Source organism: Lutjanus erythropterus, chromosome 6 (assembly GCF_056507025.1).
Source record: "Lutjanus erythropterus isolate fLutEry1 chromosome 6, fLutEry1.hap2, whole genome shotgun sequence".
Classification (NCBI taxonomy): Eukaryota; Metazoa; Chordata; class Actinopteri; order Lutjaniformes; family Lutjanidae; genus Lutjanus; species Lutjanus erythropterus.
In genome coordinates this window covers 20,760,589-20,775,864 of record NC_139322.1, presented here as the reverse complement: position 1 = coordinate 20,775,864, position 15,276 = coordinate 20,760,589, and the positions used below count along the sequence as shown (strand labels likewise).

General features: G+C 41.5%; 1 protein-coding gene across 1 annotated transcript in view; it reads left to right on the top strand.

Annotated features, from left to right (window-relative positions):
- Positions 1-15,276, top strand: part of nav1a (neuron navigator 1a) — a 144,788-nt gene that overhangs the window by 13,876 nt on the left and 115,636 nt on the right. The window contains exons 2-3 of the mRNA XM_084721119.1: positions 5,999-6,187; positions 14,150-15,033. Coding sequence (XP_084577245.1) covers positions 14,156-15,033 — 878 coding nt within the window. The 5' untranslated portion in view covers positions 5,999-6,187; positions 14,150-14,155. The remainder of the gene's footprint in view (positions 1-5,998; positions 6,188-14,149; positions 15,034-15,276) is intronic.

Sequence of the window (15,276 nt, the reverse complement as noted above, 5' to 3'; positions counted from 1 at the left end):
AATGTGGAAGCTGTTGAACTCAAACTGGAACACCTGAGGGTAGGCGGAGGCGCTCTGTCACCCTCTAGTGTTAACGGTGTGTTTTTCCATTAATTTAATTTACTCATCTTAGTGAAACGACACATCTGAGGCTCCATGTTCCAGACTGTCAATATGTTAGGGTCCCCCCCCCCCCCATCCCTCCAGAGGCCCCTCTGGGTGACAGTGGCACAAGTGTCCCTTTGTCACAGCAGCGTCTGTCAAGGTCCGTCTCATGGGGGAGGACATGCCTTGGGGGACATCAGAAGATTAGCTATGACATTAACCCCCCGCCCCACAACACACACACACACTCTTCACAGACGCTTGCACACTCCTACCCATAATCCCTCTCTTACAAGTCACTTCCCGTTTCATGAGCCAGTGAGACAAAGCAACAGATCATGTGAGTGTGTTTGGTGCTTGTGACTTTGGAGTGTTTGCTGTGCATGAGTTTAATCTCCAGTTGGAAGCTGAAAAAACACAAGAGCGGCCTTGATGTGAGGATTTGGAGGTGAGCCATGAAGTGATTGTGCTGTCCAGCAGGAAGGGCATACTGTAGTGTACTGTATGTGAATGTGTGTGGGAAAAACAGGGAGGGGGGGGTTGTGTGTACAGTGTGCATGTGTTCTGTATGTGTGGGGGAGGTGCTCTGCTTGTTAGGCCATGTGCTGCTGTGTCCTAATAGCATTTTCCAATTTATCATGGTTTGTTGATCAGTTGATGTATTTATTTGCATACTGCAGTTTGTTCCATCATTTATGTGCCTCTTCAGCGGAGACAGACCACGTCGAGTGTTAGTGCAGCCAGTCGATGTCCGATCAATAAGTGATCAGGTAGAAAGCTCTCAAGCTGTACTTTACCGCAAGATCAAGGCTGTAGAGACCCTTACGGACTGTTGAGTCTCGTGATTGATTAAACACACGAGCACATAAGAGGAAAACAAGTTGACATTCACAGAAATGGACCTTTAACAGTCACCAAAGCTGCAGAACGTACGCTGTGAAAAAGGGAGCATTTGAGAGATATTTTATGGGTCTGATTCACTTGTGTATCACAGTCTTCATTAAATATTCAGCACTGTCCCTGATGTCAGTGTGTCAAACTGTAAGCCAGCACAGCAGAAATATGAGAAGAGGGATTAGATGGAGAAATGGAGAGAGAGTAGGAGACTGAGACACAGAGAAAGACAGAAAGTGGCTGGGGAGAGGACAGGGATTGAAAAGCAAAGAAGCAAGAACAAACGGAATAACCAGAGGGCTGTGCTGAGAAGCAAACTCAACATAGCCAGACTTTCTTCACATGAGCTGGTCTGACAAAACCAAAAACGCCAGTCAGAGATAACGGATATCACAAAGGTGGTTATTAACTTCCTTTGTTAACCCAGGATCTTTTCCTCAGGCTCTGTGCGCGTTCACATAAAAGAGGGTGCATCATTTGAGTCATCTTCTGCACAAAATGGGCAGACCACAAGCTGCCCACTTCAGTCAAGAGGAACAGGTTGGTGTAATGGAGAGCCATGTAAAATATAAAAAATATATTACAGCAAAAAGCAACGCTGTTGCCAATAAGGTGGGCAAGGACCACAGGCAGAAAATTACTAATCAACTCAATGAACTCTCAGTGCCTCCTACTTATTTCTAACATGACAGCTGCACATTAAAATTAAACTTGATTCATTTAAACATGGGTCACAACTTTTATGGCACAGACCACATTGCTTCAATGCTATCGAATATCAGCTGTCTAACATTACACGTCGTAGAGGCATGTGGGAAAAGCACTATGTTACGATCAGAGACGGGGGTCATTGTTTTGAATTTTACCACCAGGTCTTTGAACAGCTTCTTCCTTTAAGTGAGTAATTGCACCGTAATGTGTAATAAAATTTTCTTTTTTTAAAAATGGATTTGATGCAGAAAAAAGCATAGTTCAGGAACTGATATCAAAGCCAAGGTATCAGTATCAGTACCAGTGTCTAAAATTTTAGAACGATACCCAGCCCTATTTAAACATGATATTCAAGAAGTACATTTAGATCTGACACTGTCCTATAATGAAGGATACATAGAACTCACTTTATTTTGGCCAAATTAAAGTGAAATGAATGTTGTGCAATAAATAGGATGGATTAATCAATTTTCTAATCAATGTTTTGAGCTGCAATATCAGCAAAATAAAACAGATGTGCAGCAAATCAGGATCAAGCTTAAAAACATAATTCAAAGTCGTCAAAAATTGCTTAATTACTCTTTTAGTGTATGAATGATCTACTGTGTAGAATTTCAAGTGTTAAAGGGTTTTGTGCATCACCAACTCAATGCATCTAGGTTCCCGTGGCAACACAATACAATTTGCACTGCTATAATTTCATTACGCAGCTTCATTCGATGACATTATTAATGTACAGCTCTGCAACTTTGCATATATAATATATTCCCTCAGCTGACTATCTATCTATCTGTCGCTCATTAAAAATATTGTCAGGAACTAAATTTGTTAAAGAGTGGGGAGAGTTTTTATAGCTGATTTAATCCGAAACTCTGAACATATCCTCCTCTGGACCAGGTTGTGAGGTCAGCATAAGTTACCATAGAAATCTAGCCAGGTTAAAAGAGAGCCAGCTTCATGACATCGAAAACTTTTGCTTTGGGCTCAACATACCTTGCTAACCAATTAATCTTGCTTCATAGTGCATCTAAAAATGTTGTTGAGATGTAAAAATAGCAAATAAAAAAACATCTTTGGAGCTTTTCAAGTGGTTACTGTGAAAGATGAAATCACACTTTCACACCTCCATCTGTGAGGCACCCTGCCATTACACTCAACAACACTGAAGGTCTTAGCAGCAGTGTGTCCCGCTGCTGTTACATTTAAACAACATTTTCCTCTGTTTGTAAACTGGATCGGATGTTTTGAATGATCTGGCTACATGTGATGAGATTTTTACAGTCTGTGGTTTATGAGGATGGATATACAGACAGGAGAAGCCGAGTTCAAGGTCAGATCTGGGATGTACATCATTGCTGAAGTGGGAGAAGATGTAAATAGAGGTTTGACTATGTACATGTTGATTCCTTCATCACTCCCTCCTTTTTTCCAGCCTCTCTGCCTCTTCTGCATCTCCTTTATGTCTGTTTCTCACTATCGCTTCCTCTTTCATTTAGAGGTGGGGGACAAATTAGAGGAGTGATGGATGGGCTCTTCCTCCTTCAGGATGCTTGTTCTTGCGGACATGCGCACTGAGTACAGACAGATATAGACAGCAGATGTATGTGTTATTGTGTGTGTTCATGCACATTTTCATTTGGCGTCAGTGCATCTATCTTAAGCATACCATGTTTCTTTTTTCTCCTCCTTTCCTTGACCACCAATTAGACTTTGAAAGCCAGATGATGGGTTTGGGCTTTTCACATTGGTGGCTACATCTGCTTAATTACCATGTATTACTCACACTATACAGACCAGGCCATGTGTGAGTAGTATACCCCCACACACAGACACACAAACCACACTCATCCAGCTAATGGAGCAGCCTGTCTCTGCTTTTTCTGGGCTTATATTTCACCTCAGAGAGGGAGGGAGCACGGCCAACAGGTCCATTACTGAGAGAGAGAGAAAGAGAGAGAGAGAGGGAGATAGGGATTGTGATGAGGGGAGGAAAAAATAAAGAGAGGGGCGGGGATACGGCTGCAGGCGTACTGCGGCAGCAGCGGAGCGGCATGACGTGATAGAGGAGTGAAATGACAGACACACACACACAAATACACATGCTCACAGCTCGGAGGCCCGCCAGCCAAAAGTAGACAGAAGCAAAGGCAGCGAGGACTGAGGCAGCAGACGCGCTCAGCAGCATACAGATCCGACACAAACTCACTTGCTGCTTTGTATCCTGATGCTCGCACGGGGGTGAGTGTAGCCTTGTGTTCATTATTAATTGGTTAACATTTTAAATTTCTGTTCGTGCATTTGTTAATGCGACTGTTGTTGTGTATTCCTCCTCGTTTGTCTTCTGAAATTAACTCTCAATGCCAGTTTCTGTGAATTTTTGTGTATTTTAAAGGATGATGATGTTCACAGTGATATCACTTTCAGCGGCGTAGCAGGGGGGATGGCGGCAGAGTGGAAGAGAGAGGTTAACAGAAAGAAAGGCAGAGCTTAAGTGGGATGAAAAAAGGGGCAGAGGGGATGACAGAGGCGGGGGTGTACCGTAACTAGGGGTGACATGATGTGATCAGCCTGAGTCAGCATTATAGGGGCTGTATGACTCAGAGCAGCATGCATAGCGTACATACTGTGGTGTATTTGAGGAAGATTGGCTGAGAGTGTTGGATGATGTGGAGGAGAGTTGTAGCAGTGAATCAGAACGGAGGGAAACTGTTAGTGCACACATGGTGATGTTTATGTGGTCTGTAGTCTGATTACGCTCCGTCCTGTTTAGTTTGTGCGGCTGCTTTTGTTTGTCTGTCTTTGCTTCTGTAATGAGTGGGCATGTGTGGTAAAGACATACATATTTTTTCAAGGTTGAGTGAGTCAAACTCTCTCTGAAGAAATCTTAAGAGACTCATCAACAGATGACTTCTCCATGTGGGCATTCTGTGCTGCATTAAAAACGTTGTAACGCCAGGTTTGGTCATTTTTTAGGTTTTCACTTCAGTTAAGTGGTTGTCCTCAGTGAATGAAATGCTTGAACAACCCTTTGTATGACATAAAAATACACAGTGATAAAGTTAAAGTGACAGTTCAGCCCAAAATCTTACTTGTAGTGCTATTTATCATATATATAGTTTTGTTGTGAGTTTTCAAGTTTTGGAGATATCAGCCTTAGAGATATGTGTCTTCTCTCAAATAAAGTAGAATTAGATAGCAGTCAAAGCTCTAAAAAAGACTTTTGAAAAATGGCAGTGTTTCTTTCCAGAAATCATGAGCTGGTTACTCTTAGCTATTCTTGATTCTGATTCTCTGAATATCCTCCTGCATTCTTCACAACAGAGTTGTGTGAAACGCTAATTACCACAGATGAATGTTACAAGCAGAAACACTGAGCTAAGCTAACCTTAGCGAGATAACCGTAACACGACAGAGAACGACAGAGAATATCCCATCGTTGTAAAGCCTTTTGTAGCATAGCATTTACTAAAACTGATGTGATTGTTACAAGACTCACACAATTTTTGTTATTCACCTGCTAGTCAAGTAACTTAGGAATGCTGAATAGGTTAACTAAAAAGAATCAAAATTAAAGTTTCTTAATGATTCCTTTGGAATCGCAATTTTGTAATTGATGCTTATTTGAAATTGGTTCTAGATGCCCAACCCTATAAAGCGACTATTTTCTTTCTGTTGGACTATACCCAACAATATTTCACCACAACTTTAAAAAGTGTGCATTTACTCAAGGGCGAGATTTGACAGTTTAGCTGAGAAAGACGGACGCCATAAAAGTTTACTGTATATCCCATGCTGTCACAAGCACAAGTCTCTTGTTCATGAGTGGACATGCTTCTCGTGCTACATGCATGGTGATTTGGTCAGTGGGTGTAATTTGGTAGAGAGAAAACAGCTCCTACATGGAACTGCTCACAATAAGGTCTGTGTGATTTTTGGTTGAACTGGCCCTTTAATACCAAAATGACGTTCTTGCTGACATTGTGGAGATACAAGGTTTTAGACAACCTAAATCCTCTGTTGTGGAATTTATGAGGATGACAAAATGTGTGTCATTGGGCCGGGTCATGAAGGCCAAGAAAATTTCCCTTTTGGCAACTGACTCATAATATCATAAACAGTCTTCAGTTCATTGTTCAGACAGGCATTTGTGTATACGTGTGTGTGTGTGTGTGTGTGTGTGTGTGTGAAATGACGTTTTTCTGCCAAAAGATGAGAACACTGATTTCATCAAAGAAAGTGACTTTGAAAATGAGTCATCTCTATACGAGTGCCCCTGATTGGCTGAGAATGTCGTTCCTGTTTGTCACAGCTTCCTGTCTCGATGAATGGTGAGGCACTGCGGACCAATGGGAGAGCAGCGGTGAGGATGCAACAGTGATCCAGGAAAAAACAGCCCATTGTTCCTGGGACGTCGGAGAAGTGTGACCTCCCTCCCGCCGGCTCTGGCAGCTCGGCCTAACAGCACACTGAAGGACCCAGTACTCCCATTCATTGACAGGTAAGAGACGCCCGCATGAGACGACACGTCTGGCACATGACATTTCATAATCAGCAGTTTATGAGCTTCAGATGTTGTTATTTTTAGTAAACTTCATCTTCTAAGCAAACTGTGCCTTTCCAGGAATCCTAACAGCACATCTGAGTGTTTCTTCACCGCTGTGAGACTAGCATATTGTAAGATGATTTATGGCAGGACATTATCGCTGTTACTTTGGTTGTTGTCATTATGGAGGTAATTACATTCATTTATCCTAGACTTTCCAGAGTAGGTGACACACACAAACACACAGGCGCTGCTGATGTCCTTCAGTTCACAGGGAGAGAGGGCCTGTGATACCTCCTCATTTATTGATTTTGTGATGAGTCAGAGGGTTTTCATCACAGGGGTGAGGGTGTGAGTGCGTGAGAAAGAGAGGGTATGCATGTTTCTTTGAACACATGTACAGTAACTCGGTGTCAGGCTGAATGTGTCATGGGACACAGGAGCTGAAATTGTGTAATTTGATTAAGAAGTTAAACGCTAACATCTGAGGCTGGCTGCCACGCTATCCTTTTTTTTCCACCTTTCAGACAGCACATACTAAACCTGACCTGCTGTCATCTATGACTGTAGTGAAAAGTGTTTAAACCATCTTTAAACACCATTTAGACACCTGACTATGTGGAGATACGTAAAATAATAGATTACTGGAGGAGGAAAAGTCCCTGCTGCTGCACACAATGTCCAGCAGATGTCAGCACCATCTTTACAGAATAACTGAGAGGATCACTCAAATGCAATGAGCATTACATTCACCTGGCACAAAAAATACAATTTTCTGCATGTTTTTGGGACCATGTTTGTATCATTTTACATGATATATGATGTTCTCTAAAACTGCACTTACTTTATACTTCATTCTTCTTTTTTTCTTCTTCTTGAGTGGTCATTAAACAGTCTCAATTTAATATGGATGCCTCTGTATGACCTACATAAGCAAACAAGACCATCGGCAAGAAGGCTGCCTGTTTCTCTCTACAGATTCCCATTGAAATCTGATGAAATGCTTTATAGTATGCAGACTGGAAAGCCCTGTGTTTATATTTTCCCCAGAAAAGTTACATTATTTAATTTAAAAAGTCAGGAGGAGAGTTTTCATCAGATAAATTTATTTTTGCCGTTATGTTTTGTAGTTATACTAATGGTAACACCACCACTCTTGTCCGCAGGGGCCTCCAAAATCAACACAGTATAAAAGTTTGTTGTAGGTGTTTTAAATACATTATAAGTATTGCTTAAGTACAAATGGCACAGAAACACAGATGCTCATTGTATAATTAGTCAGGGGGCTCACATCTGGACTATTAAACAAGTATCTACTGCAAATTTATATGTCATTTGGTTCATTGATAATAATTTTGAGTCATTTATCATGCAAAAATGCCAGACAAACTCTGGTTTCAGCTTCTAAAAATTCTGCTTTTCTCTGTTATCTATCACTGTGCATTCAGCTGTTTCCTGATGGTGCCTTCCATCATCTCTGACTGCATGTTTCTTGGGTGTTCATTTGCTGCAAAATGCAAATATCATACTTGAAAATTCCCCATTTCTCACCATATTTTGTTTTTTTTACCACCGTTTTTTGCCTCCTTCAACACCTGTTGGTAATCAGCAGTAGCTTATGCTTACTCCCTCCTCTCTCTTCATTGTGTAACTGTCACATCTAGGCGGCATAAAATGTAAAGGCACGTCTGTTGTCGATAAACTTACTCCAACTAAATTTGTTTTTTCTGTTTTCTGATCAAACAGTGAAGTATCTGAAATGCATTTTTAGATTTTTAAATGCGTGCCTCCACAATCTGGGTGGGTTTTGGAAGGATTTGGGAGTCTGGCATCAGAAACTCAAGCACAATGCATCTTGGTACATGTAGGCACTGTCAGGAAGGCTGGAGCAGGAGAACTTGACTTTCTCTGTCAGTATAGCACACACAAACTTAATTACTTGGATAGACTGCATACAACCATCAACCTCGACCAGACATGCACAAGGAATGTGGTGACTTGGACAGGTGATAGACTGGTGGTTAGTCAAAACAATTGATTTTTGAGGACAGGAGTTTTTCACAATTGCATGACATATTATTGACTACATGATTTGTCATTTAATCAAATAATTGACAGATGAATCAGTATAAGCCCTAACTAACCCATTTTTCCTCACATATTTGCCTGAGGACCATACTCAGACCATGAAACATCCAGCGTAAACCAAACCAAATATCTAATTTCATACATGCTGAAGTCAGTTTCATTTATAAAGGCCAGAATCACAAACCACAATTTGCCTCAAGGGCCTTTACAATCTGTGCAGCATACTGTATGATATCCTCCGTCCCTTGAAATGTTTTTTTCTTTATTTAGATTTGTAGAAGTCTATTTAAACAGTTTGTACACTCTCTATATTGAAGCTACTTTCTGTTGCCAGACAAGTCACAAGCAGTCAGACCCGCCGTGTCTGCATCAACAAACCAACAATGTAACTATTGTAAATGTACTTACGTAACAGAATGATACAGAATGATCTTGTCTTGAGGCCTGTATGCAGTCTGAACACATGACACAGAGGACATACCTACACACTGAACAAGCATTGCCTTATGTTTGAGAGAATCAGACCTGAAACTGATTTGACAGTTTTTCGGTCACTTACAGCTGTTGGTTTTAGTCAGCAGAGATGTCTTTCTGTTTCTTTTCTCTCATTAGTTTCTGAGTATATGTACACGCAGACATCCCCACCACCAGCTGAGCCTCGGTACGTCTGTACACAGGCTGCGGTAGTACTGGTATGACCCCAGTGAGTCCCCGAGGAACAGCCAATTTCCATACAGATAGACACAGAGCCAGACCGCACCTGTGCTCCTGGAAATCCTAGCAGGAATTGTATCAGACAGACAGAAATTCTGATGCTTATTAGTGACCTCCCAAGAGAAAGAGAGAGAGAAACAGAGATGGGGGGCATACGGGAAAAAGGAGGAGGAGGAATTTGAGGAGAGAAAGCAGGATGGATGATAACATCTGTCTCTGTTTACCTACTGCTGCATCTCTGCTGCTGTGCAGCTCTTTATGAGCATTGAGTCATGATATGATAGAGCACAGGTCTTTGCCAAAATTTTCTGTCAGTGTGTCTGTCTGTTTAAGGCTGAGCAATATATAAGACTGGGCATCGCTCAAAAATTTTCAATACTATTACAGACACTGATACCTTGGCTTTGATACCTGTTCCTGAACCATAATTTTTGATACCAAATCCAGTTTAACAAAAAGAAAATTACATTTCACATTACTTACTTCACTTAGTCCTTATCTTCCCAATTGGGGAAATGAGGCTTCAACGATCTGACGCTGTTCATTTAGCTCTTTTGCCATTTTCTGAGCCTCGTCCCATGTAAGTTTAATTTCTCTAAGCTTGCCTTCAGCTGTTCTGTGTCGGGTGTTCCTCGGCCATCCAGGCTTCTGTTTTCCAGATGGTGTCCACCTTAATGCTACCTGTGCTGCACTGGCCCATTCTGAATGTATGGCCTTGCCATCTGAGCTGCCAGCATTTTATTTCATTGATCACACTGTTGCAAGTAGTTATGCGTTGTGTCTCTTCAGTTTGTTACAGCGTTGGGTCAGAAGATGTGTCAGATTCTCTTCAGGCACCCATTGAGGAAGGCATTTATCTTGTCCATACCTCCTTTTGCCTCTCGTTAGCATTCTGAGCCAAACCGTAGGACAGATTTGACATTGCTTTTATAGAGTCTAATCTTAGTCCCAACACTGTATCGCCTAGACTTCCAGATTAACTGAAGCCTTGCAAATGCTGCACAAGCTTTGGTAAGCCCTGCTTGGATGTCCTTTTTGGCCCTGTTGTCTTTCCTCCATATAGACTAGTGGTTCAGCATTGGTAGTGATAAATGCAGGGTTGATGGAGTTCATGCACATGACTACATCACATTTTACAGTGCAAGTACACACTTTAAAGGAAGAAGCTGTTCAAAGAACTGAAAGCATCTGGAGAAACTATTTTTTACTCTTTGCATAACTGGACTAAAATGAAGAAACTGATGTAATATCTGTACAGTATTGGACTCACTGTCCCAATACCGGTCCAAGGTATTGAAAGTTGGTATTGAATGACAAGACATTTTTCAATACTAAGTAGTATTGAAGCAATTCAGTTGATGCCATAAAAGTATCAAAGTTTAGTACCCAGTTGTAGTGATATAGCTAAAAAAAATGTGTCATGATAAAATGTTTCATTTCGGTCTGTAAACACTTTATCCAGGCACGTACTTAATATATTTTAAAATGTACTCAAAAAACTGCCATACTGGCACACTGATGTGTCCTTTGTTGTGTCACATATTGATGGTGCAACTGAACAACACACCTGGTAAAGCAACATCAACTTTATTTGTCCCCATAGGACAATTGGGTTTACAGCAAGACAGATACAGATGATAAAATCATGGTCATCATCATTACAAACAAAGCTGCCACCATCATCATCACCATCATCATCAGCATCCTCAAAGAACAACAGAACAATAACCCCCTGGTCTGCGTTTAGAAGGGTTATGGCGGTGGGAATGAATGAGTGCTTGGATCTGAAAGGATCAGAAATTCAGAGGCAACAGTGTTCTTACTGACTGATAGAATGGCTTTCGATTTCCTCACTACCTGTCTGTTGTCCAGGTCAGTGAGGTTATTTCGCTAGGTTCCCAGAATTTTACTTTTGACCTCTACTATTTTGTAAAGTACAGTTTTTGACTCGACACTGAGATTCCCATACCAACAAATTTTTTTAAAAATGATAAAACAGACTCTGTCTGCACTAAAACTCAACTTCTTGTCAGTCGAGCTACCATGATGCTTTTATGTCTCTGCCACTTCTACTTAATGATCAGCTGTGTGTGTGTCACTCATAGCACGCTCCATTATCGAGGGATATGACAGGCTGTTTATGAGCCAGGGCCTATTCTTAATGTGCTTCATGGTACTTTTCATTTACTTCATTTAAGTAAAACTATTAAACATTTTATTTAACAATTGTCTTATTGTTATTGATGAGGTATCAATTGCTGATACATATTACTAGTGTTGCATTACCCGGGGCTATGTCTGCTATTATAAGTAGGTGAAAGGAATGTCTCCTGCAGATAAGTTAAACTTTCCTCTATTAGAAATTAAAGGTTATTTTTTGGGTACAGTATGTGTATGAGTTTTGAGCTGAAGCAGTCAACCTCTTTGCCCTGCAGGGATTCTGAAAATGACAGACCTTTTTTTTTCAGACTGCTGGGAAAATGTGTGCGTGTGTGTGTGTTTGTGTGATCCACATTAAACTGTGTGCAATACCGTGATTAGATGAGCTGTCAAATAATCCAACATTTTATCCTTGTGACTTTGACGGCTTAATTTGACACATCTCTGCTTTAGTAAAGACAGCTTCCCAAGACGTCCTCTGGCAGCAAAATTTCTGCTATTTAAGAAAGGGCAAGTAGGGCTCAGCGTTAAGTCTGTGTATTTGTGAGTATGTGTATAATTATAATCATGAAATCTATTTGTGCTGTAGTGTTCCGAAGCAAAAGTGCTGCATAAGAATTAGAAAGTAAGATAGAAAATGTGTAAATATACAGTATGTGTTTACATTCATATTGAATGTGAGCAGAGCAGCTGTTGACCTTCTCCTGTACATCTGGACAGCAACAGCAATAAGATTTGATCATTAGGTTGGTCACACCAAGTTCAAAAAATCATATTTTTCCTCTGGCCTCTAGTGGTATTTATCCATCAAGATTGTTTTTGTGTGATTGTTTCGGAGATATGGACTGTGCAGATGTCTGCCTATATATCAGAACTAGATGTCGCTTGGCTTGTGATGCTGAAGCAAAAAAAGAAAAACTCAGAAGCTGTTTGTGGCAGAGGTTTCTTCAAGGTGCTGTGGGGAGACCTGAACAGTTTCATGTCCGTGTTTCCAATGTCAGTTTCTTGCTGTAAGCATGTATGATAAAATTATATTCACTATGTAGAATAAAACATTGTCACATAAGATTCTGACATTTTGTGAGGGACGGCGGTGATGTCTCTGCCTCTACACTTGCTGATTCCTCCTTTTTCCCCTCCCTCCCTTCCTCACTGCCTTTCTTCCAGCTTCACAACCTCTCTGTCCTCTTTAACTTCAGCAGAGCAGCACGAGATAGATAAATTACATGACATTACATGAAATGCTTCACTTGACCAACATGCACTGTGGTTTGCGTAGAGTAGCATATCGAGAATCAGAGAATATCAAGCTGACTGGTAGAGTTCTTGGAAGTTCTGCGCGTTTCTGAGTGTAACTGAAAACTGTGAATATCTGGAATCAAAGCAAATCAGGTGAGGACGATCCCATACCTCTTCTGAATCTGTTGTGTGTAAGAGAGCAGTGTATTTGGGCAACAGTGTGTGTTACTGCGAGTGTGTATTTGAATTCATTATGTGGGGAAAATCAGTTATTTGAGAAGATAACACCCTGAAAGTAGCTGGTAGATGTGAGCTGTGAGCATGTGTCTGTGCTCGTGTGTGAAGCTGTTTTGTGTTTTGAACTCCCAGCAGGCAAATTTGATTGCGCAGACGGTCCATGCCTCGACGAAAATAAGCTCAACTCGTGGTTTACCATGACTCAGTTTGTCATATGTGCATGATTCACATGCTCACATACCATGGATGTTTAACTTTCTCTGTGTTGAGAACAGCTAATTCTAGTTTAGCTGATTAGATTAAATTTTGGATTAGATTTTAACACAATAATTAAACTCAAATTGCATAAATCAACTTTTCAAAGGGCTTTTATGACTGATAGTTTCATACTGTTGCTGTGGATTTACAAACGAACTGTAGACAGACCAACTCTTACTATGAAACCACAATGTTGTAACATGCAGAATGTGTCTTGGCATTGTCTTGCTGAAATAAGCAGGGTCATCCCTGAAATGTTGTCTGGATGGCAGCACATGTTGCTCTAAAACTTGTATGTACCTTTCTGCATTAATGGGGCACCAACACACCACCATACCATCACAGATGCTGTTTTTTTGAACTGGCAACGTGGCTTTTGAACTTGGGCTGGGAACAATCTGGATGATCCTTCTCCTCTTTAGCCCAGAGGACACATCGTTCATGATTTCCAAAAACAATCAGCAATGAGGCTTCATCAGACCATGACACACTTTTCCACTTTGCGTCACTCCATCAGATGAGCTTGGCTACAGAGAAATGGCTTTCTCTTTGCATGGTAGAGTCTTAACTTGCATTTACAGATGCAGTGACAAACTGTGTCCACCATGGTTATCAGTTTTCCTGTGTTCTTGAGCTCATGTTATATCCTTAATACAATTATGCAAAATTTTAATGGAGTCAAAAATCACAATGTTGCCCTTTATGTACAGAGATTTCTCCGGATTCTCTGAGTCTTTCACTGACATTATGGATTGTGGAAGTTAAAATCCCTAAATTCCTTGCAGTTTTGTATTGAGAAACGTTCTTAAACTTTTGAACTATTTGCCCATGCAAGTGGTGAGCCTCACCCCATCCATGCTTGTGAACGACAAAGCCTTTCACACCCATCATGATACTGTCACCTGTTAGCTGTTAAGCTCTTTACCTGTAGAATGTTCTAAACTGTTTTTTTTTTTTTTTTTAGCATCTCTGGTCTTTAGTTGTCCCTATCCCAACATTTTTGATCGTGTTAGAGGCATCAAAATCAAAATCAGTGTATATTTGAGAAAAAACAATCAACTTTATTAGTTTGAACATTAAATATCTTGATTTTGTACTGCATTCAATCAAATATAAGTCGAAAACGATTTTCTAACGGAATTAGGATTTTTAGTTTGATACACTGACTATCAGTATTAAACTTTCCGACTCATTATTGGTCTTTCTCTGTTCTTCATTTAGGTCAGTATGAGTGGGGGAGTCAATGTGAAGTCAGCCCCCCGGGCTCCCTCCTCGTCAGGAATCCCCCTCCCACACAGTCTGTTGCCCTCCTCCCCCAAAACAGACTCCCGCCGCCGGGCTAGTGACCTGCCTAGGCCCTCAACACATACCCCTAAACACACACCCACTCACACACCCACACACTCTCCTTCACTTTGCCCACGGAGCTCCAGCATCCCTGCACATTCCTCCAAGGACCCAACGCGAGACCCCGGCCTGAAAAGTCAGCTCTTCAAGCGGTCAGGAGCTCTACCTGCCCCCCAGGTATCTCGCTCCGCCTACAGCAGCCCGTTAACCCAGCGCAAGGTGACGCCGCCGCCGCACTCCAAAGATACACTGGATCTGGGAAAACACACTCTCCTTCACACCCCATCACAGTTTCCACATGACGGCAATCGCAACAGAAACACCTTCACCAACAAGAACCATACATGGACCCCCAGCAACCTGCGTCCACCGCTCCAGTTCAGGAGAGGAGACAACTCCAACACTGTATCCCAGGCAACTAGTGATGTCACACCACAAAGAGAGGACCCAGAAAACCACCCAGCTCAGTCTGTCATGTTGAATAACAGTAACCTCCACCCCCCTCTCGCTCAGATGAGTTACAAGCCTGCCATCAGAGGTCGCAGTGACTCCACCAGCCAATCGGATGAGGAGATGGGGACTCCTGAGGACAGCAGTCCAGCCTTCTCTCCTGGTCCCCTGCCTCTGCCACCCATCGTATTCACCATGCCAGCAATGTCAAAGATGGCTGCCGATCTGCACGATCAAAGCTTAGACAATGATGGTGAGACGCACACACCCAGAGTCAACATGGCTACTGTGGCTCCCTTCAGCTACAGGTATGTAGTCTGACACACACACACACACACACACACACACACACACACACACACACACACACAATGATCACTGTTTCTCCTCATAACTTTTTTAATGATCTCCTTTTTTTAGGGCTGGGTATCATTCAAAAATTGAATGATACTGAATGATACCTTTTTCAGTTCCAATTTTTTAAAATCCATTTTGTCAAAATGAAAGTTACATTACAGTACAAATCTTTGCTTTCATTTTTTAGCTCCTTT